The following is a 25113-nucleotide window of genomic DNA, read 5'->3' on the forward strand; positions in this document are numbered from 1 at the left end:
TCTTATGCATCCATTTAAATCAATCAATTAATCAATTACCCATCCATCCATCCATCCATCCATCCATCCATCCATCCATCCATCCATCCATCCATCCATCCATCCATCCATCCATCCATCCATCCATCCATCCATCCATCCATCCATCCATCCATCCATCCATCCCCTATCCTCCTTTCTGCCTCTTTCATATTTTTAATTTTCTACAGCACATGAATATTCACAGAAGGTATTGCCAAGGTCCTGAAAATTAATTAATCAGTGCAAATGCTACATTTTATGAGGACATTTTCAAAGAATCAATACAGAATGTGGCTGATAATCATAACAGTATTGGTGCTGATGTTGACCCTGTAGACAATATTTCACTCTGTGAGTAACCTGGAATTGGCGACTGTTTTAAAAACTCATTTCTCATGCATGTGGTCATGCACATTATAACAATCTGTGTGCAGGCCAGGGGTATGCTGCTGGAGACAGCATATATGTGTATTTATGTGAGACAGCGAAAGCATGAACGTCTGTGCTGCAGCAATGAATCCCCTCCAGTAGATTATTAATTTCTTTGTGGGAGGTGTTTTGATAAATATTTCTTGAGAAATGGAAATGAAATTATATCAGCTTATGCATGTGGGTGGGTGTATATTAATCTATGAATCTTCAGCCTGTACTCTTTAAACCTCCACAGAAATGCACAGTGTATATACACGTATATATAAATATCTGTGTGTATGTGGGTGTTTGCAACCTTGTGTTTGTCTCCAGTGTACTAGCTAACCCGCAGTGCCCAGACCCTGCAGGTCAGAACTGAGCCGTGATATGCACGTGCATGTCAATACATGCATGCACCCACGTAGAACACAAACTTTCATTCCGTAGCAAGTTAAACAACTTTATAAAGCAGGAAAGCAGAGGACACTTAAGAAAACATCAAAACATCTCGAAGCGCTCAATCCTTTCAGTCCATTCCTCTGACACTGAGCCTGAGACTGAGATGAACAGCCTTGGTTTCAGCAGAGTGAATAAAAGCCTTTTCTGACATACGATCTGACTCTAAAAGTCACTTAGGAAAAGACGACAACAGACAACAACAGACCCTGTCAAATGAATCACAAACAGTGCAGTATGTTCGTGAATGTGTGTCCTGCTGTGTATGTGAGTGTGTGTTTACAACAACTGATACCAGAGTATTAGACTCAGGCCCAGAAATACTTGGACACCATTTTTGTAATTTCACCTCCAGCTTTACATTTAAAGAGTTGAATAAAACCATGACATGAACCGTTTAAGATAGTCCGTCTATTTTCCATGCCCATACATAATTGAACAACCTAAATAATGGGATTATCTTCAATACAAATTATCATTTTTACAGCCAGTTTGCCTGCCAAAGATGCATATTGGTGTTTGGTGGCTTCCCTCACTTGTTTCCTTCTTTCATTGTCACTTAGTTTTTTTAGAACTACTTACTTCAAACCATTGGTGGGCCATCAGTGCAAGCAAGCAGTGAGAAAATATATTTTCATTCTTCATGTTACATGCATTTTACAAAAGGTGCTCACTATCTTTGCTGCTGTAGGTGTAGGTTAGGTTATAGGTCGTCGTTTACCAGTAGTATACAATCTTTATTGTCATTGCACATTTATACATACAACAAAATTTGTCCTCTGCATTTAATCCATCTTAATTAGTTAGACACAATCCTACCACTAGGAGTAGTGGGCAGCAACAGTCCGGCGCCCAGGGACAAACTCCAGATGTAGAGGCGCTGCCTCGGTCAGGGGAAGAGAAAGGAGCAGACCCTAAATAAGCATGTTTTTGATTGTGGGAGGAAACCGGAGTGCCTGGAGAAAACCCACGCAGACACAGGGAGAACATGCAAACTCCACACAAAAAAGCCCGGAATCGATCCCACAACCTTCTTGCTTTGAGGCACCAGTGCTAACAATTAAGCCAGCAATGCTTTAGGATTGCATTGGACAATACAATTGGCAATGTATCATACAATCATTTATTTATTTTTTGACATTCATATATATAGCGGTGAAATCATTTTTACTCTCCCTGAGCTTTGCTACTTCAAAATCAGATCATTTTATGGATAAGAGCTTCGTTTTGTCCAATCAGATTTTCTCCTGCTGTCTCTGGGTGGATCTGTTTTATATCTGATTTTTATATGTTTTATATTTACACTCAGCCTCAATTGTTCTGCATTTTAAAAATTGCTTGTACCAAACATTTTTCTGATTGTGTTATTTGTGTTTATGGCATTTTTGCTTGTTTGGTGGCTGTATGAGTGTATACGTATGGCTGTTGCGAGTTGTCTCTTGTTTTTTTTGTGTTAACGTTTCAGTTTCAGCTTCCTGACCACAGTCAGAAAGCTTTTCTCTTTTCTTGTGCCCCCATCCACTCCATACATGGACAGACTTGTCTCTGAAACAAGCCACGCTACTCTTATGACTTTTGATAATGACACCAACTTGGGATATATGTAATGTCTATTTGTGATACTGCATTATGTGATGCTACATTTAACTGTGGGGGGACAGCTCTGAAAATGGAGGTGTAAAATGCACGGCCTGCCACTGGTCCAGACAGGTTTACCACACAGGACCAGACTATTTGTATTTCTTAATTACTGATGTAAATTAATTGCAAAAGTGTTACTTGCAAATGTTCACAGATTCATATCCTGACTTGTATAAACAAATCTAACTGTAAAAGTGACTATGTCTATTAAAAATAGTACTTATGGCCTCTGAAAATGATCAGACTTTGTATAAAAATGGCCATAATTCTGAAAACAAAAATACAGAATTAAAAATAAAAGCCTACACTGAAAGCATATTTTGGTTGCATATTGTGGAGGTGTATAGAATCAAAAGTAGTGCGTTGCTGTCCAAATACTTATGGACCTGACTGCATAAACATGGGGGGGGGGGGGGGGGGGGGGGGGGGGTGCTTGTCTAACATGCTGTACCTGTGACCAGCTCTCTGATTTCCACGTCTGCAGTCTTCCTCAGAAGGCGAACCAAGGCAGGGATCCCCCCACAGTTCTTCAGGGCCACTTTGTTCTCATCATTGGCTTTGCCGTACACCAGGTTCCTCAGGGCTCCGCAGGCACTGCGGTGAACCTCACTCATCCTGTGATCCAGCAGGTCCACCAGCAGCTGGATGCCTCCCTGCCGGCGGATCTGGGAATGAAGAAATGCATCCCAGTGACAATGCAATTTGTACTCATTAAAAGATACCTAACCTCTTGTAGAGGCTCAACCTGTCAGTTACACAGTTACTTTGTCAGAAAAAGCAAATTCAATAACCAATGTGCCACAATCATTAGATTTACTTGAGATTTACTCCACACCAGTCTGAGTTTTGCACCACTTCACTTCAAAACAGGATGAGTTACTACTTGATGCAACTCTGGTGATGTCCCACGAAGCCCTCACGTGGCATTATTCAGAGTGAGTCCTCCCACTCAAGGACATCCCTCAGATAAAGGCATGCAAAGCTGTTTTTTCCTAGAGTTTTATGGACTCAGAGCCACCTTGATCCCACTTTTACTCATCTCAGGACAGCCTGGAGTAGCTCAGCCTGGCACAGAACTGGGTATCTTGGGATAATTCTATCCAAGCTGAACTAGGAGCAGTAATGAAATGCTTGGCTCCTTCATGCCTGGAGCCAAGCATGAGGGAGCCGATGGGACCAGAAGTCCAGCCAAGCTCCAGAAGGTTGGGTGTGATATATCCAGCGATAACACACCTGACCAGGATTACTACAAACACTTTGACACTCATTGACAATATATTAACAAATGTTATTGTTGGGAATTTAACGGGTGGATTACGTATTAGTGACTTTTGTGATCACTTGCCGGGTTTACAATTCCTTAGTTGATAAAGTTCACCATATTGACATTCCAAATTTTAAAACGAAAATAACTGAGGAATCTATGGCTAATCTTAGAATGGATTTATCACACCAAAACTGGCGTGACATCTACACTGAAGACCAATCATATGAATCATTTATCTCCATTATCTCCAAATTATATGATAAACATTGTCCATTGATATTAAATGTTAGACACAAGAAAAATACTGATAAACCTTGGATCACAAAGTGACTACTGAATGTATGTAAAAAGAAAAATGTTTGGTACAAGCAATTTTTAAAACGCAGAACAATTGAGGCCGAGTGTAAATGTAAGATATATAAAAACAAGTTAATATTTTGCAATCTTGCAAAAGGCAGCATCATAGTGATTTGTTGGAAAAAATAAAACAAACATCAAAGGTACTTGGAAGCTCTTAAATGAAATCATCAAAAATAAAAAAGTCGTCAAAGATTATCTAACATATTTTTACGCAAATTCTGATACAATTGTCAAGGAAAACAAAACTAGAGTAGAGTAGAGTTTAATGATTATTTTGCCAATGTGGGGAAACATTTAGCAAATTCATTTGTACCTTCTAATATGAGTACTTGGGATATCAGGACAAGGAGAAATAACCTTTCAGAGTCAATATTTGTGAGAGAAACTGATGAATACGAAATAATTGACATAGTACATAAACTATAAGGGAAAAAAAACTGATTACGATAATGTTGATATGTCTTTGATAAAAAATATAAATGATTGTGTCATTAAAGCTAAAATGCACAAATGCACACCTTGGGCCTTTGCTGTTTCTTTTATATATCAATGAAATATCTTTAGTTTCCAAGTTTGTGAGTTGTATTTTATTTGCTGACACGACTGTGTTTTGTACTGGGGATCATTTGGGACAGGTTCTGGACACAATGGAGAGGAAACTACAGAAGTTTAAGGAATGGTTTGATTCTAACAAACTGGTGCTTCACTTTAGCAAAACAAAGTGTATCATATTTGGTAATAAGCCCAGAAATTTATGTAGAAATTTATGAGTACACAATGTTGAAATTGAACTCGTAAATGAAACTAAATTTCTTGGGGTCTTTATTGACGATAACTGAATGAATGAATAAATTTATTTCAGAAATCAAAGGTTCAAATTACCATAAAAAGTCATTGGGTTTCTATTAAAAGTGTAAATATTTGGAATAATTGCCCGGATAACATAAAATCACTCTGTAGTTTGGTTGGCCTTAAAAGGCTCTAAAAAAAATTACTGATTTTGTTTTGATTTTTGGTGCACTGCTGCTTGCATATTTGTGTTTTTTTGAAATTTTAGTTCATGTATAATTTTATATACATATGCATAATTTTTTATCTTTGGTTAAAGAGGTGGACATTTACAAGCTTTTGCTTCTGCCAACGCATGGGTACATTGTTTGATTATTTTCTTTTCTTCTTTCATTGTAAGTTTTTTGTTGTTCTGGATCTGTGTATACTGAAAAATTAATTAATTCATTCAAGATTTTAATTATGTTCATAACCTGCAGAACTTTAACCAAACTTCCTGACCTGTGCTGATCTATGCTGAGCAGCATGGCATCCTCCTCCTGGGGCATACACAAACTATGTAAAGGCACTGCTTGGGAAAAGCTGGCACTGAACTCAGCCGGGTGTGAGTCCTACTTTTGAATTAGATGTGGCAAAGTATTTACTTAAATCACAAACGTTCATTATATCAGTGAGCTTTTAAATGGCAGATCCAAACAGTGTCCAGATGAATGTGTGATATACGGAGCACACGGAAAGTATTCACAACACTTCACTCTTCCGCATTTTGTTATGTATGTAGTGAGCGCCTTTATGGCAGCTCCCCAACATCGAGGTGAATGTGACGCATTTATTGTAAAGCACTTTGAGCGCCTGATGCAGATGGAAAAGCGCTATATAAATGTAGTCCATATGTTACAGCCTTATTCCAAAATGGAATAAATTCACTTTGCTGGCACTCTGACAGAGTGATCATCAGGTTCTTGGTCAATTCCCTGACTAAGGCCTTTCTCTCCCCGATCACTCAGTTTGGATGGGCGACCAGCTCTAGGAAGAGTCCTGGTGGATCCAAACTTCTTCCACTTGTGGATGATGGAGGAGAAGTGTTTCTGTACCCTTCCCCACATTTGTCTACAGATAATTCCTTTGACTTCATGTTTGGTTTGTGCTCTGACATGCACTGTGGGATCTTATATGTAGAAACATCTCAAGGATGAATCAGTGGAAACAGCATGCATCTCAGCTCAATTATGAGCTTCATGGCAAAGGCTGTGAATACATACAGTATGTACATGTGATTTCTTAGTTTACTTTTAATAAATTAGTAGTCATTATGGTGACTTGTGTGTAGAATTCTGAGGTGGGGGTGGGGGGTGGTATTTCATCCATTTTGGAATAAGGCTTTAATATAAAATGTGGAAAATGTGAAGTGTTGTAAATACTTTCTTGATGCACTGTAATAAAATTTGATAAATATCCCCCCTGTACATCACTTGCTTCCAAACTCAGATTGAGACAGTTTACACTCAGTTGTGAGGCAAAACCGGACTGTGAAAAACATTTACATCAAGAACTTTGTCATCAGGTTCGTGATTGAGCATGCTAGTTAGCCTAGCCCAGTTAATATGGTAGCTAGCTTTGTAATGTGTGTGCTAAGCTACTTTGTGAACATGTATTGTGCCAGAATGTTTATCACTGAACATCATACTGCTACCCATTTATTAATAACCATATTTTTTAGACTATAAATCCTTTTATTCAGCCCTTTTTTTATTTATTTTTTTAGTGACTTATATTATGAGGCAATTTATATGTGGAAAAAAGAGGTGTAATGGTACACAAAATAACAGTACGGTTTCATTACAGTGGAATATAGAAACACATTAAAGATATTTAACCGACATTTTTTAGGCTAATGTGTGTCACAGTAGTTTTTACAGATTGTCACAAAATATAAAAAAATTGTCTCAGATGTGACAGATGTGTCCAATGCAACTACCCCCCTTTTTAATGATGTATTTTTTGACAGATGCAACTTATATTCCAGAAAATAGAATAATTTAATTTAATTTAAACTTCAGTAGTGATACTCTGTATTGGTTTAGGAGAATTAGCTCCAAACAGCACAATAGCAAATACAGGATCGACCCCATAGAGTTAATACAATTTTTTAAAGCTAATTTTGTGAAAGTGGCAGTCACGCAGAGTGTAAATTGCACCTTTTCCCTGGAGTGTCAGGTCTATAATTTGGGGGTTTTGTGCATTATTATAGTCCACTTTTATGATTGACGTATTAATTTATTGCTTTAATTTCTGGAAAAGCCTTATATAAATAGTCTGTGTTAAGTAAACAGCCATGCGATTTTTCGGTATTTAAGTCACAAAATATAAGTGGCAGGACATCCCAAATTAGTAAAAACAAGAAGAAAAAAAAAGCAACATACTCTGGAAAATATGGAAATTCCATCCATCCATCCATCATCCATATCAGGTTGCTCAAAATACATCTACCCTGGACCTTTTAACATTAGACGTCTTCAATACCTATTTATATCAAGGGAGTGATGAAACTTTGTTGTTTTAAATGATGACACAAACACCTAGAAAAGTGCAAGATTGAACCACCGAGCCAATCAGTGCAGATTTATGGTTATGTCCTTTGATGTAAAGACAAATCTGTGAACCCAGTTGGGATCACAATGAGGGTAGTCTGGTGTTGCACATTATACCTTCCCCCTATGGTGTTACACATATTGCCATCTCCCTGTGGTGGTGCTTTTAACACCCTTCAACACTGCTTCTCCGCTGCAGGGATCTTCATCAGCCTCAGGGGGCCAAAGGGCTTAAAGCAGCCTGTGTTTAGTCCACTCGACAGGAGCATAGTACTAATCAGCAGAAACAGGCTGCTGTGATCACCAGGAGACCAGTTGGAATATGGAAGAACTGCTACTCCTCCACTCTTGTTTAATCTTCTGCAGCTGGTGGAGTTACTCAGCCATATAACAAACAAACAAAAAAGTGCTTTCCAGTTACTTGAAGAAGTAAGGCCTATAAGCCCTGAGACAGGTTGGTGTTGCTGCTTATCTCCGGATTCCATACCGTTAAGCAGATGAGAGTATGCAACTCCCCCTGGATAGGATGCCAGTCAGACACAGGTTATTTCCCCAGTCGAGGATGGTACCCCTTTACAGCTGGGTGGACTGAGACGATGTAGATTAAGTGTCTTGTTCAAGTACACAGACAGGTATCAAGAGCGGGAATTGAGCCCAGGTCTACATTTTGGTTGGCCAGCTCCTTACCTACTCTGCAAGACTGTAGATCGGTTACGTGAATATCTTAAAAGTGTCTTTCTAGTTCACAGAATGCTCACATGTACCACTTTTACTCTTATGAAACAATTTTACCAGGAGGTCATGATCTATAATGGTGTCAAAACAGTGCGTTGTAGATCAGAGTTGTGGTTTGATGATGTCACACACCAGGTTTGTACCATGTGATGTGTGCAAAAACAGCCATAGCATGCACACAGTACAACAGCACATCCCTGGCGCTTCCGGAAAAGTGCCCGATGATGTGATGGCTTCTACCACAATGTTACAGGCTCCATGGAAATCCAAGGGCTTACCAAATGACATCAAACTTTGTGAAAGACTAAACATCCTCATCTTGAAAATAATACTACGGCACAATGGCCATTCATTGTGCTCATCATGGACACCCTCCCAAACCAGGTAATGTCTTCCAAGATACGAAAAATATATCGATATGGATTCCTTTAAGGGCAATTTCAGGCTCAACCTTCAAAGACATCAGCTTTTGTAGAAATCAGCAAAAGGACCTTGGAGGCCAACAAACAGAAAGGCAGGCATGACCTTGGCCTCAGTGATTGATGATTGGCAAATTTGACCTCACCTGGGCAATTCCTGAACTTGTCTCCATATGTGTACCATGTTTGGTGCAAATCAGAGTGAAAGACTAAATTTTTGACCCTTGGCCCCAATGGCCTTGACCCCAGTGACCAACTGTAGGCAAATGTGACCTCGCCTGGGCATTTCCAGAACCCACCTCCACATGTGTACTATGTTTGGTGGACATCGGAGAGAAAATCCTATTTTGGCCTGTGACCCCAAATATCTTGAGCCCAATGATTGACCTTTGGCAAATTTGATTTCTTGTGGAGAATTCCAAAACCCTCTTCCCCATGTGTGACAAGTTTGATGGACACGGGAGCGAAAAGCTAAACTGTGATCTTCCACCCCAATGACATTTCCCAAAACAAACCCTTCAAGGGCAATTTTGGGCACACTCAAAAAACTGACTCATTGGATTGGATTTCCATCTAATAAATATATGCAGTCCCAACTACAATAAATTATTTATAGTAGGGGAAAAGACAGAGACACAAACAGACAAATGTTTCTGAAATTGGAATATGATTTAGTACCTCATATGATACAAATAAATACGAGTACACATGTAAACATACATAAATATTCAGGGACACGCCCATATCCTTCACTGTGATTTAGGGATGGTGAGATTTTTTTTGTTTTGTTGAGAAAACAGATCACTAGGAGCAGGTAGCAACCAGACAAAATTGTTGGAGGGCAGGTAGAGGATGGATGCGTCTGATGACACAGCAACAGTTTATCGAACAAAATGACTTTGCTTATCTTTCAATTAAAATGGATTAAGGGATGCACAATTTCCTGCACCTGATTTTCACCCACTGCCCTCCCATCTCCTCCTCACCTGCCTCTTTTTTCCATATGGATCGGTGCACCTCCTGCTGCCTCCTTTCTGCTTGTGTCACACTTAATCTGTTATTCCATAAAAGCCGCTGTGCCGTTGCACCGCACTGCCTCGTAGCAACCTACCAGGCTTGCCAATGCTGCCGCACTGATTCCTCTATTCCATGTAAAGAAGATTAGAGGCGTAGATTGATTTGTCTTTGTCTCGTCGGCCACGGCTGCTGGTAACCCATAGCGACAGAATTGCTGTGGTAACAGTTAGCATCTGTGACAGCTGGGATTGCAGGAATCAGAGGTGCTGCTAGTGCAAAAGCTGGCAGCGGGATACATGTGCGACACAAAATCTGGGCTTTTGTGGTGGAGCCAAAGAGACGCTTCATCTGGAATGTGAACATGAATTAGGACGACAGTGGGGACACTCTGCTGCATACACACTATATATATATATACACACACACACACAGCCTTTTTATGCACAGGATTTTTTTTTATTTTTTTATCTGACAATTACCCTTGGGCTAACTGCATTTTCAAGCCTTTCAACCTCTGGCTAATTGAGTTCTTGGCCCTCTGCAAACATTTCCCTCTGGAGCGTTCTAAACTGGGCTAACTGTTGCATTAACCTACGGCCCTGTATTTTTGTTCCTGTGCACAGGAGCCACTAATTTGGAATCAAACATAACATTCCATCCGTAAAAACACCAGCACCACAAATTCAACTGGACAATGAGAATGGAGGCTCGGCTGTGTTGTTTAAAGAGGGAGATAAATGGGAAACATATGTTCATGTGTTTTCCCAGCATCCTTCACAGCACAGAACAGTCACTGCACGTTTGGCCCATTTGGATGAAATATTTTTGCAGTTTGATGAGCGATTATTGAACATGACAGAAGGTGCTTCAAAGAGAAAATGATGTATGGGTAGCAGTTACAAAGTTAGAGCTGAGCAAAGAGACAGGACGTGATGTCTAAAGCCTACCTGATGTTTATCAAAACAGCAAAAAAGAATTTCCACTAAATTTGCTTAAGTCTTCTAGAGGTAGATGTGTGGAGTCGGAGTTCATTTCAGGTGTGTGCTTCAGGCTACCTGACTGTGTCCGGCTGTTCATGGGTACCCGTCTTGGTTGGGGAAGTAACATACAATGGGACTGTTCTGCAGCAGCCTTTGCTTTCTTTTATTTCACTTTATCACGAGTTTGCATGTTTTATTTGCAGATGATGTTCAACTTTAATTGTTCTGTTGTCTGCAAAACTTTGTTTTATTGTTGCATCTTTTAAGTAGAGAAGCCTGTAATTTTTTTCTATGTGAAAGTGCTTCACAAATAAATTCTTTTTATGTTAGAGAAGACAATGTCAGGGTTTGAAACAGTAGATCAGAAATGAATCTGCATGTTGTTTTGGCACAATTTTTTTTACACTGTATGACCTGTCTGACACAATTCCACATAACATAGAAAGTGGGCATGCAGGGTCTTGAACAGGAATCTTCTGTTTTGGAAGCAAGTGCACTGACCACTTGGCCACCATGCTACCGAGTGTGACACAAAAATAATGTTTTATTCCACTTTGAGTCAGACTTGGTGCAGCATAATTTGCACAAAAAGCAATGCAGTATCAGAATGGAAAACTGTACAGTGAAAACTTTTAATGTTCTGACCCCTGTTGTTGCTGTGCATCACTTTGTCACCTATTTCACAGGCTGTTGTTTATAGAAATGTTACTGTGCACACACAGCACTTGCAGGTAACAAGCTACATGATCATAAATTCTTCAAATCTAAAATCAAACAAATTAAATCTTCATTTTGGCCACGTTTCCTTTCTGAAGAAGTAGAGTAAAAAGAACCATATGGATTCAAACTGATTGGGAACAAACAAAGAACTGTGTTCTTAAAAAAAGAAAGGAGTATTATATATTTCGGCACAATAAGTCACGCTTTTTGTAATGTCATATTTCAAAGTGACTTTTGTCAAAAATACTGCATTATCATCTATGGCCAGAAGATAGCAGCAAAGTAAAAAAAAAAGAAAATCAACAAGCAGAAGATGATGATGATGATAATATGAATGCGGATTTGCTGGGTCTTAGAGAATCAGTGAAATTAATAAATCATGCTCTGAAACTGAAAAACTGTGCTCTTGAATGAAAAGGAAATCATTTTCATACACTTGTGAATAAATTTTCATGCTACTTAGCACACTACTTGTTTGCACTTTGTGGGACAGCCTGAGGATAATGGAAAGGCTAAGGTAAGGCTAACAAAAGTCAGGTACCGTACATGGACACGTTTAGTTCCACTTTCATATTCTGTCTGTTCAGTGGTGACACAAATTCAGAGTTCATTACAAAAATGTGAATTAACCTGTTAGTGTCTGCTCTCTAACTTGATGTTTGTGTTACATATATAACCCGTAACCCGTAAGTTGGAGAGGAAATGGCGTCTCACTAATTTAGAAGATCTTCACTTAGCCTGGAAAAAGAGTCTGTTGCTCTATAAAAAAAGCCCTCCATAAAGCTAGGACATCTTTCTACTCATCACTAATTGAAGAAAATAAGAACAACCCCAGGTTTCTTTTCAGCACTGTAGCCAGGCTGACAAAGAGTCAGAGCTCTATTGAGCTGAGTATTCCATTAACTTTAACTAGTAATGACTTCATGACTTTCTTTGCTAACAAAATTTAACTATTAGAGAAAAAATTACTCATAACCATCCCAAAGACGTATCGTTATCTTTGGCTGCTTTCATGGATGCCGGTATTTGGTTAAACTCTTTCTCTCCGATTGTTCTGATCTGAGTTATTTTCATTAGTTACTTCATCCAAACCATCAACATGTTTATTAGACCCCATTCCTACCAGCTGCTCAAGGAAGCCCTAACCATTATTTAATGCTTCGATCTTAAATATGATCAATCTATCTTTGTTAGTTGGCTATGTACCACAGGCTTTTAAGGTGGCAGTAATTAAACCATTACTTAAAAAGCCATCACTTGAGCCAGCTATCTTAGCTAATTATAGGCCAATCTCCAACCTTCCTTTTCTCTCAAAAATTCTTGAAAAGGTAGTTGTAAAACAGCTAACTGATCATCTGCAGAGGAATGGTCTATTTGAAGAGTTTCAGTCAGGTTTTAGAATTCATCATAGTACAGAAACAGCATTAGTGAAGGTTACAAATGATCTTCTTATGGCCTCGACAGTGGACTCATCTCTGTGCTTGTTCTGTTAGACCTCAGTGCTGCTTTTGATACTGTTGACCATAAAATTTTATTACAGAGATTAGACATGCCATAGGTATTAAAGGCACTGCGCTGCAGGTGGTTTGAATCATATTTGTCTAATAGATTACAATTTGTTCATGTAAATGGGGAATCTTCTTCACAGACTAAAGTTAATTATGGAGTTCCACAAGGTTCTGTGCTAGGACCAATTTTATTCACTTTATACATGCTTCCCTTAGGCAGTATTATTAGACGGTATTGCTTAAATTTTCATTGTTACGCAGATGATACCCAGCTTTATCTATCCATGAAGCCATAGAGGACACACACCAATTAGCTAAACCTGCAGGATTGTCTTACAGACATAAAGACATGGATGACCTCTAATTTCCTGCTTTTAACTCAGATAAAACTGAAGTTATTGTACTTGCCCCACAAATCTTAGAAACATGGTGTCTAACCAGATCCTTACTCTGGATGGCATTACCCTGACCTCTAGTAATACTGTGAGAAATCTTGGAGTCATTTTTGATCAGGATATGTCATTCAAAGTGCATATTAACACATATGTAGGACTGCTTTTTGCATTTACGCAATATCTCTAAAATCAGAAAGGTCTTGTCTCAGAGTGATGCTGAAAAACTAATTCATGCATTTATTTCCTCTAGGCTGGACTACTGTAATTCATTATTATCAGGTTGTCCTAAAAGTTCCCTAAAAAGCCTTCAGTTAATTCAAAATGCAGCTAGAGTACTAACGGGGACTACAAGGAGAGAGCATATCTCACCCATATTGGCCTCTCTTCATTGGCTTCCTGTTAATTCTAGAATAGAATTTAAATTCTTCATCTTACTTATAAGGTTTGAATAATCAGGTCCCATCTTATCTTAGGGACCTCGTAGTACCATATCACCCCAATAGAGCACTTCGCTCTCAGACTGCAGGCTTACTTGTAGTTCCTAGGGGTTGTAAGAGTAGAATGGGAGGCAGAGCCTTCAGCTTTCACGCTCCTCTCCTGTGGAACCAGCTCCCAATTCAGATCAGGGAGACAGACCGCCTCTCTACTTTTAAGATTAGGCTTAAAACTTTCCTTTTTGCTAAAGCTTATAGTTAGGGCTGGATCAGGTGACCCTGAACCATCCCTTAGTAATGCTGCTATAGACGTAGACTGCTGGGGGGTTCCCATGATGCACTGTTTCTTTCTCTTTTTGCTCTGTATGCACCACTCTGCATTTAATCATTAGTGATCGATCTCTGCTCCCCTCCACAGCATGTCTTTTCCTGGTTCTCCTCCCTCAGCCCCAACCAGTCCCAGCAGAAGACTGCCCCTCCCTGAGCCTGGTTCTGCTGGAGGTTTCTTCCTGTTAAAAGGGAGTTTTTCATTCCCACTGTAGCCAAGTGCTTGTTCACAGGGGGTCGTTTTGACCGTTGGAGTTTTACATAATTATTGTATGGCCTTGCCTTACAATATAAAGTGCCTTGGGGCAACTGTTTGTTGTGATTTGGCGCTATATTAAAAAAAAAAATTGAATTGATTGATTGATTATATATATATATATAATAGACCAATTAAACGCTTCTTTCTGCATAAAGCAGAAGCACAACATTTCAAACATAAATGTGACTTATGAACATGCATGACATATATAATGTATTTTCTGGAATATAAGTCACACCTTTTTCTCTATTATCAGTTGTTTATTTTAGAATTTTTGTTTACTGGTATAGTGTACTTTTTTTTATTATTGGCATTTATTCTTTTATTATTAAAGTTAATTTGGTTTTGTGCTTTGATTCCTTTAAAAATACACATTATTATTAATACTAATAAGGAATGTGTGATTTTGTTTTTTTTTGTACAACCCCAATTCCAATGAAGTTGGGACATTGTGTGAAATGTAAATAAAACAGAATACAATGATGTGCCAATCATCTTCAAACTATATTCAATTGAATACACCATAAAGACAAGATATTTAATGTTCAAACTGATAAACTTTATTGTTTTTGTGCAAATATTTGCTCATTTTGAAATGGATGCCTGCAACACGTTTAAAAAAAGTTGGGACAGTGGTATGTTTACAACTGTGTTACATCACCTTTCCTTCTAACAACACTCAATAAGTGTTTGGGAACTGAGGACACTCATGACTGGGTATAAAAGGAGCATCCCAAAAAGTCTCAGCCGTTCACATGCAAAGATGGGTGAGGATCACCACTTTGTGAACAGCTGCATGAAAAATAGTCCAACAGTTTAAGAACAATTTTTCTCAATGTTCAATTGCAAGGAATTTAGGGATTCCATCATCTACAGTCCATATATCAGAAGATTCAGAGAATCTAGAGAACTCTCTACACATAAGCGGCAAGGCCAAAAACCAACATTGATTGCCTGTGACCTTTGATCCTTCAGGTGGCACTGCATTAAAAACTGACATCATTGTGGAAAGGATCTTGCTGCGCGGGCTCAGGAAACCATTGTCAGTTAACACAGTATGTCGCTACATCTACAAATACAAGTAAAACTCTACCATGCAAAGCGAAAGCCGTACATCAACACATCCAGAACACCACCGCTTCTCTGGGCCTGAGCTCATTTGCAATGGACAGACGCAAAGTGGAAAAGTGTGCTGTGGTCTGGTGAGTCCACATTTCAATAGTTTTTGGAAATCTGGACCGCCGTGTCCTCCAGACAAAGAGGAAAAAGACCATCCACATTGTTACAGCACAAAGTTCAAAGCCACCATCTGTGATGGTAATGGGGGTGTGTTAGTGCCCATGGCATGGGCACCTTACACATCTGTGATGGCACCATCAATGCTGAAAGGTACATCCAGGGCTTTGGAGCAACACATGCTGCCATCCAAGCAACGTCTTTTTCAGGGATGTCCCTGCTTATTTCATCAAGACAATGCCAAGCCACATTCTGCACGTGTTACACAGCGTGGCTTCGTAGTAAAAGAGTGCAGGTACTAGACTGGCCTGCCTGTAGTCGGACTGTTGAACACCTGAAGTCGTACAATCAAGCAAGAATTGGAAAGAATTCCACCTACAAAGCTCAACAATTAGTGTCCTCAGTTCCCAAATGCTTATTGAGTGTTGTTAGAAGGAAAGGTGATGTAACACAGTGGTAAACATACCACTGTCTCAAATTTTTTTTAAACGTGTTGCAGGCCATCCATTCAAATGAGTAAATATTGCACAAAACAATAAGTTATCAGTTTGCAGATTGTCTTTGTGGTGTAATCAATTGATATAGGTTGAAGAGGATGTGCAAATCGTATTCTGTTTTTATTTACATTTCATACAATGTCCAACTTCATTGGAATTGGGGTTGTATACAAGTTATAATGATATATAAACACTTATATTTGGTACGCTAGTTGTAACATAGTATAAAAAAAAACACTCATGATGCATTTTTGGTCAGATGCAGCAAATATTCCAGTGCCATGCATCGTAACAATGATTAATAAGGTGAGAGGGACAGAAAATAAGGTAAATGATGTTCAAATGAAGTGAGAAGGACGGCTTATAGGAAGGTGTGTAAAAAAAAACCTTAGAGAGGCAGAGTGAGAGAAATGACACGGCGCCACAGCTGCCTTTAGCTGCCCTGTGGGATAAATGGTTATCGACAAGGCTGCTGCCCAAACAAATTACTGATGGACTGAACTTTAGTCATACACATGGAGGCACATCTGCGCGTTGCCTGTGCGTGTGCAGGAGTGGTTGTTGCAGCTAAAGACCACCAACGTGTTTTACGTATGATATGTATGCTACATAACAGCTGTTTGTGTGAACACCGTTTTCTGAATAAACCTTATGTTCGAGCTTCTATCTTGCCGTTCTCCATCACTTCTCTCTTGCTCACTCTCTACAATAAAATCTCTTCCTACATTTTGCAGTCATACAGTTATTTTACAGTCTGATATTTGAATCATAAAATGATTTGTTGCCCTCAAAACATCAACATATGAGGACTGCAGACGAGTAACCCTTAAAGGTATGAACATCGTTCACGCATCTGACAGCAAATCCATCATTCACAGCATCTGTGCGATGTTTACACACATCAGGGTAATCATCTGACGAAGTGCTTTCTCACTTTCATACCCCAATCCCAATTCTCTCCCTGCAGCCGACCCTACATCTTGCAGCAAGATGAAGGGAAAGGGCAAAATGGTCGGGCACAGGAAAAGAATTGGGATTGGGCCTAAGTATGGCATTCATCTTGATACAATGTCACTTGCCTATGACCAACAAACCCTACACTGCTACAGTGCATCCTTTCTTTTCAATAACCTTTCTTCTCAATAACCCAGCATGGCAACAACCAATGAGAATGACTACATGATCCCAAAAAAAAAAAAACCTTCTGTCATGGCCAACAGAACAGAAAAACAAATCACATTCTAAAAATAAACAAATAAAAAAAATCCGGGTCATGATTCAGCACCTCTCACATGGAGGCCAATTCAATCAGTGGACTAAGCTCTCTCCATGGCCTTTATACTTTAAAATCTGAACCAGCACTCTCCTGTGGCATCCTCCTACTTTCAATGATGTTATGAAACAGTCTGGTTAAAAACTGCACTTTCCATCTGTCCAAAACTTTTCCATGCCTCCTGATATGCCATCTGGACCAACTGCATACAGTGCATCCGGAAAGTATTCACGGCGCTTCACTTTTTCCACAGTTTATGTTACACGCTTATTCCAAAAGGGAGAAAATTCATTCTTTCCCCTCAAAATTCTGCTCACAACACCCCATAAGGACAACATGAAAAGTTTTTTAAAATATTTTTTTGCATATTTAGTATAAAAAAAAGAAATCACATGTACATAAGTTTTCACACCCTTTGCTCAATACTTTGTTGATGCACCTTTGGCATTACAGCCTTAGGTCTTCTTGAATATGATGCCACAAGCTTGGCGCACCTATATTTGGGCAGTTTTGCTTTGTGCAGTTTGTGCTCCGCCATGCATGGTCAACTGTGGGGCCATATATGTAGACAGGTGTGTGTCTTTCCAAATCATGTCCAATCAACTAATAACAAATTTGCAAAAAATTATAAAATAATTTTTTCCACATCGTCATTATGGGGTATTGTGAGATGAATTTTGAGAATGTGGAATAAGGCTGTAACATAAGAACATGTGGATAAAGTGAAGTGCTGTGAATACTTTCCAGATGCACTGTAACTTCATCTTTGGACAACAGCACCAGCAGTGGTTGTTGTTCACCCAGTACTTGGCCGATATGGTATGGAAATTAAATTTGTGACTGGCATGCTTTATGTGGGAAGATTTACCCCAGATGCCATTCCTCACATAACCCTACTCATTTTTTCCTCTTGGGACGGGCACTCACACTATACTTGCTGCACACCCCATTTTGTTGAATTGCAGAAAGCCTCCTACATGTCAAAATAAAATAACACAAAATAATAAATAAAAGACATGATCAGAAAAGATGCTCAAGGTATAGCCAATGTGAAAATGCAGTAGAGAACAAGAAAATACTCAGAGATGCACTCATAGATTTATTCACGGTTCACACACTCTGTCTAAGCTCAAACATCTCACTTTAATTCCAAACTGATTATGCACGGCCATTAAATTGGAGCTGATATCGAGCCAGCAGAGACCCCATATCTGATTAATACAAATGAAATTTAGATTCAACCTCATTTATACCCTGGATGAGCTCTCTTTTACTGGGAACTTTGAAAACTTCCAACATGCATCTTTGAAAAAAAATGATCACTTTGATCATTTTTTGATCACTTTGAAAATTAGCAATCACATCTAAAATATAGACAATATGTCATATATATAGTACAATGGTCACATACATCATTCAAATAAAAAATTAACTGGACAGTTCAAGGACACAGTGCAATTTTTTCCCCACAGGTTTTACTAAATTGGTCATGGCTTGAAGATGTTGAAGATGTTCTAAACCCACGTGTTATTTCCCTTTTGAAGTTCATGCTACATGAGAGTAAGCGGTGTAGAGTTAATAAGAACACTTTCATCCTAAATGTGATTAAAACAAGACTAAGTACAAAGTCTGCAAGAGGAAAGCAGGTATAATGAATAAAAAATTACAAAGCACTTACAGATAAGAGGTTTTTGTTTTATTTATTTATTTATTTATTGTGAGTAACACAGCTTTAAGAGGAATTATGCTCTTATAATCATGGCAAAACAAACTCATTATTCCAAACAAGGCAAATAAATAAATAAATAAATAAATCCAACAATATGTCTGTATCACTGTGAAACAAACAAACAAAAATTTTTAATATTTTTAATCAAATTAATGTTGCATATTTGGTGTTGAGATTGATTACTCGGCTCATTTTTCATTAAAAATGATCAGCAAAAACAGGTGAAGCTCTGTGACTAATGGTTTATTTGGTGCCATGAGAAGCAGCGTTTTTGGCTGAGTGATTTAATCTATGTAAACAGTGCTTAGGAGCGCCGCGGGCTTCCAGCAAAGACAATCAAAAAAGACTGATGAAGGCGAGCAGAAGCATCCACTGTCAATAAACAGATGCTTTTGCCTCCTCTGTTGGACACTTTCATTCAAGAAATGATTACACCTCATACAAAAGATATGAACACTTTGGTTTCTTTCTCAGGTCTGTGGATAAGTGAGTTGAAGCACAATAATGTGTGATATTTTTCTTGAATGCAACATTTGATTGCATTTTCTACTGCAAATGTGCATGGATGTGTAGTTACAATACAAAAAGGACTCCTGTGCATTCTTAACTGCATGCATCTGCAGGTTGTAAGTATTGGTTTTCTTTGCTGCTTTCTTGTATATCACATACTTGCAGCAACTAGAACAGTCTCGCTTTACACGCAAGAAGGCAACCACTGATCACACCCTAGCCCTGCAAGTACTCACTGAATGCAAACATGACGAGTATTATAGGCAGTGTGTCTTTGCAGCCTGTGTTGATTCGGTTGGCCAGGCTGCTTTCTGGGTCATTCATAAAATTCACAGGATCCCTGACAAGCTGATGGACATCATAGACAGCCTATACTGAGGTACTAAGACTGCTGTAGCAGCTGCAGAGTGTCTGACATCAGAGATGTGTTCTACCTCCAACACTGTTTAATGGACTGGGTGTTGGATGTACTGGTTGGATTGACTGGGCGTTGTATGAGGTTGTGGAAACTGGTGGCTTCTGTGCCTTTGTTGGTAATGAAAGGTTGACGGACCTCGACTTCATGGAGAATGTTATGATCTTTGTGGGATCAATGGATCCCTGGTTGCAGCACTTGAGAAGAAGGAATTGGAGTGTCTGGGTTTGCAATGGTCTTGGCTCAAGACTGAGATCAAGGTTTTCAATGACTTGGAGGACTCAGCCATCAGAAACACTGGAGTGTGGTTAAAAGGTGAAGAAGAGTGCAGGCAGAGTGGAGTGGGTGGAGAAGCATGGCAGGAGTGATTTGTGACAGAACAATATCTGCAAACATGAAAGGGAAAGTTTAAAACAGAGTATGAGACCACCTATGTTGGGTGGTTTAGAGGTGGTGGTGCTAATGCTAAGAAAAAGACAGGAGGTGGAGGTGGCAGAGGTGAAGATGCTTTTGGTTTCCATAGAAACAGACGTGGCTGGACAGGATTAGGAATGAACACAGGGGAACAGTAAAGGAAAGATGTTCTGTAGAGAACGTCAGAATGGCGAGATTTAAATGGTTTGGACATGCGCAGAGGAGGGACCTAGGGTATATAGGGAGAAGGATGCTGAGGATGGAGCCATCAGGCAGGAGGAGAACATCTCTACCTTCTTTCAGCAGGTAGAGATGGACCAGTTCTATTGGCACATTATGGCAACATAAAGCTTTCATAAAATGATATCTCCAAGATCCAAAAGGAAAAACACATAAAGAAATGTTATCACTAATAGTTGGAAAAGTCATGTGTGCCTCGTCTCTGTGATGTCTTTCAGTTGAGGGTGCGATACAAGTTATTTACACACTCAATTGTCATTAATTTCCCCCCAGACTTGCGAATGGCATATGTGTGTTTATGTTTTGGCACAAGTGAAGAAACAGAAAATAAATATATTGTACTTTTGTTAATATGATGGTCAAAGTGGTTGCATATGGTGTTGATTTTGTTTTCAAGTGCTGGAAGCTTCATTAAAGAGGATTTAATAGAGGGTTCCAGAGGGACTTCTTTAATCTTTCTAAAATTACTTCTGAGGTACAAACTCACTTTATTGTCACTGTACTATGGAAACAAAGCAATAGCGGGTATTGCTTAGTGATGGAAGGTTTCTCAAAGGAAAATGTCTTAATATGACTTACCAGCCCAGTCTCACTTTTTTTTTTATTATTTTTTGTAATGAAATGCGTCACATTTTCATGATGCGGGCAAGTTTAGTTCACCATTTGTAACCCTAACCCTAACAATAGCCTTAATCATACAGTGGGGCCAAAAAGTATTTAGTCAGCCCCTGATTGTGCAAGTTCTCCTACTTAGAAAGATGTGAGAGGTCTGTAATTTTCATCATAGGTACACTTCAATTATGAGAAACAAAATGAGAGGAAAAAAAGTCCAGGAAATCACATTGTGGGATTTTTAAAGAATTTATTTGTAAATTATGGTGGAAAATAAGTTAAGAAGCTCATTAAGAAGCCCATTAAGAAGCTGTTCTGTCTTTCACCTGTTACCTGTATTAATGACACCTGTTTGAACTCGTTTTCTGTATAAAAGACACCTATCCACAGCCTCAAACAGTCAGACTCCAAACTCAACCATGGCCAAGACCAAAGAGCTGTCGAGGGACACCAGGAAGAAAACTGTATATGTGCATCAGGCTGGGAAGAGTGAATCTACAGTAGTCAAGCAGGTTGGTGTGAATAAATCAATTGTGGGAGCAATTGTAAGAAAACACACCGCTCAGGCAACAAAGGAGTGGCTCCGTAAAAAGCATTTCAAGGTTCTGGAGTGGCCAAGCTAGTCTCCAGACCTCAAGCCCATAGAAAATTTGTTAAGGGAGTTAAAAGTCCATGTTGCCCAGCAACAGCCCCAAAACATCACTGCTCTAGAGGAGATCTGCATGGAGGAATGGGCCAAAATACAAGCTACAGTGTGTGCAAACCTGGTGAAGACTTACAGGAAATGTTTAACCTCTGTCATTGCCAACAAAGATTATGTTACAAAGCATTGAGTTGAACTGTTGTTACTGACCAAATACTTATTTTCCACCATCATTTACAAATAAATTCTTTAAAAATCTGACAATGTGATTTCCTGGATTTTTTTTTCTCATTTTGTCTCTCATAGTTGAAGTGTACCTATGATGAAAATTACAAACCTCTCTCATCTTTCTAAGGAGAACTTGCACAATCAGGGACTGACTAAATACTTTTTGGCCCCACTGTAACCAGAAACACCCTGCATCACCTAAAATTTGTGATATCATCATGAAACAAGCGATGGGACCGTATCATGAACTAGTAGATTAAATCATCTTTCATGATGTCATCACAAACTGGCGTGCGATGGGGTTGGACTTGATGGGCTACACAGTGAGTTGACTCTACGCCAACAACAATCATGATTTCTACATGAAATCTCCTGTTTGCTTCCTGTCTGGAAAAAAGTCAATCACTGGTTACAACCACTCACACTCGGTTTGTCAGTCATCACCATTTCCAAAATCACAAACAAATGCGAAATCTTCTTGCATCGACAATCTTCAGTAGAGGCACTGAGACACTAATAAAAATACACGCGAGTCATTTTGTCATTTGGCCAACCTCATGCTGTTTTTAGTCTTATCACCTCCAAAGAGTCACTGCTGGCTTGGTCTCGTTCACTCACAAGCCCCAAAGTTTGGTCTTGACTTCGGGAGTACTACAACACTAGAAATCACCATCGATTTGTTTATTTTTCCATTGAATTTCAATTTCAGTCGTTACTCTTGAAAGCTGAATACTTCACTCTTCAAATACACAAGTTCACTTCGGTATCAATAAATCACAGATACATTACTAAGACAGAGAAGGAAGGAGGCAAACCTCAGCTTTGATCTTGTTGTCTCCGAAGCAGAGGTGCTGTAGGTAGGCCGCTGCATTTGACTGGACTGACGGGAACTGGTGCTGCAACATCTGAATCACTTCTGGCAGCTCCGGATCTCTCCAGCCAAATTCCCTACAGAGACAGACAGCCAGACGGAGACGCTTTGATTCCTTCAGCACGTCAATAAAAACACTTCGTGGAAACAAGAGCAATTACCTCAAAGGAGACCAAGAAAACCACTGATCTGTCTCAACACACTCACCCACTCTCACAATGATTTACACAGAATCACTATTTAAATGTCAAAATCCATTTGATTATGTTTGTCCCGAAAGATAGCTGGATGCAAACAATTAAAATAGGAATATATCACATATTTAACAACCAGTTTGACCCATTCTCTGCAGCAGTTTAACAATATGAAATCTGGGTACAAACAACTATTAAAAAAAAAAAAAAATCAATGAAAGGATTTCAGTGAAATTTGGTGAGCAAAGAGATAATGTTTCAGGAATTAAGATTCGATTTTGGAAGTGATCTGGAGCATATTCAGGAACTGAGATCCAGAAGATTTGGCACATGGCAACATTTATTTGACTCTAAAGGTTGTGAGAGGATGCTGACTTAATTTGGTGAGCAGATGGATGACTTCCTGAAGAATGAGGGATTTTATTTGGAATTGGGACTGGAACAAATTTTGGATCCAGAAGAATCTTGAAGCAATATGTTGTTTTGGCAGAGCTATGCAAAATCAGAGTGCCTTATGGTTATTATTGCTTGGGAAAATTTTCACAAGTAACTGTAAAAAGACTGCACATTCAGTTCTAAAATTTTAATTTCAAATAATTTTATTTCTTCAGTGCCAATTCAAAACAAAGCTGCTTCAAGGTGCTTCACACAAGTAAGGAGATCATTCCACAAAACAAGTGCATGATAAGAGAAGGCTCTGTGACCCACAGATAAAAATCACCCCAGGGACACAAAGTAGTCTTATGCCCTGAGAACAGAGAGCCCGGGCCGGTATGTAGGGTTTAATTAGGTCAGCTAAGTAAGAAGGTTCTAGCCATGAATAATTCTATAGGTTAGTAATAGAACGTTAACGTCTGACCTTACAGAGACAGGAAGCCAGTAAAGAGATGCCAAAATCAGTGTAATGTGGTCAAACTTTAAGCATCTTTGTCAAAACTCTGGCAGCAGCATTTTGAACCAATTGGAGACCCCTAATGCTGGACTGTCGTAAACCAGAGAATAGAACATTGCAGTAGCCCATTCTAGAAGAGACAAATGCATGAATTAGGGTCTCAGCATCAGCCATAGACAGGATGGGACAGATCTTTTCTATGTTTCAAAGGTGGAAGAAAGCACTCCTCATGATATCTCTGATGTGTAGGTCAAAGAACAACATGGGATCAAAAATCATCTCAAGGCTCCTCACTTTGTTTGTGTGATATATGATACACAAGCCTAGGTTAAGCATTAGCTGGTCAAACTGATGTTGATGTCTCACTGAACCAAGTATCACCATTTTGGTCAGAATTTAAAAGTAAGAAATTGCTAGGCATCCAGTTTTTCACTGATGCACAGCAATCCTCTAAAGTCTTTATGTATATGAGATTACCAGTAATTATCAGCATGTACAACTGAATGTCATCAGCGTAACAATGAAAAGTACTCCCATAACCCCGCAGTATGTGCCCAAAGGGAAAAAAATAAAGAGAGAAAAGCAGGAGGCCTAAGACAGACCCCTATGGAACCCTGTATTTAACGTCAATAAGGTTAGAAGTAATGTTGTTGTATAGGACACAGTGAGAGCAACTGGCTAGGTAGGATGTCAACCATGCAAAGACATTCCCAATAATTCCTAAATGATTCTCCAGCCTATCGAGTAGAATATGATGATCCACTGAGTCAAACACAGCAGTACAATCTGCAGATTTGAAATGTTTTGAAACAGACCCCGAGGTTAGTGACAGATTAATAATTTCCACCAGAGGAGGCACAAGTGTAGGCCACAGGTCCTTAAACGGCTTTGTTGGCATAGGGTCAAAAGGACAGGTTGTGCTTTTGTCAGCACATCCAGTGAAATAAAATCAAATTCTGTAAATCTAGGTGATGGATCAGTGATGGCACCCACATCATTAACAGGGTGTACTGGCCAGACTAAGGCATG

At 39.2% G+C, this 25113-nt stretch overlaps 1 protein-coding gene across 2 annotated transcripts in view; it reads right to left on the reverse strand.

Annotated features, from left to right (window-relative positions):
* The window catches only part of ctnnd2a (catenin (cadherin-associated protein), delta 2a), a 923305-nt gene that overhangs the window by 273313 nt on the left and 624879 nt on the right, over positions 1-25113 (reverse strand). For both annotated transcript variants that reach the window (XM_034165435.1, XM_034165372.1), the window contains exons 13-14: positions 22943-23075; positions 2981-3194 (exon numbers count right to left, since the gene is read on the reverse strand). In XM_034165435.1, the coding sequence (XP_034021326.1) occupies positions 2981-3194; positions 22943-23075 (347 nt within the window). The remainder of the gene's footprint in view (positions 1-2980; positions 3195-22942; positions 23076-25113) is intronic.

Source organism: Thalassophryne amazonica, chromosome 1, assembly GCF_902500255.1.
Source record: "Thalassophryne amazonica chromosome 1, fThaAma1.1, whole genome shotgun sequence".
Taxonomy (NCBI): domain Eukaryota; kingdom Metazoa; phylum Chordata; class Actinopteri; order Batrachoidiformes; family Batrachoididae; genus Thalassophryne; species Thalassophryne amazonica.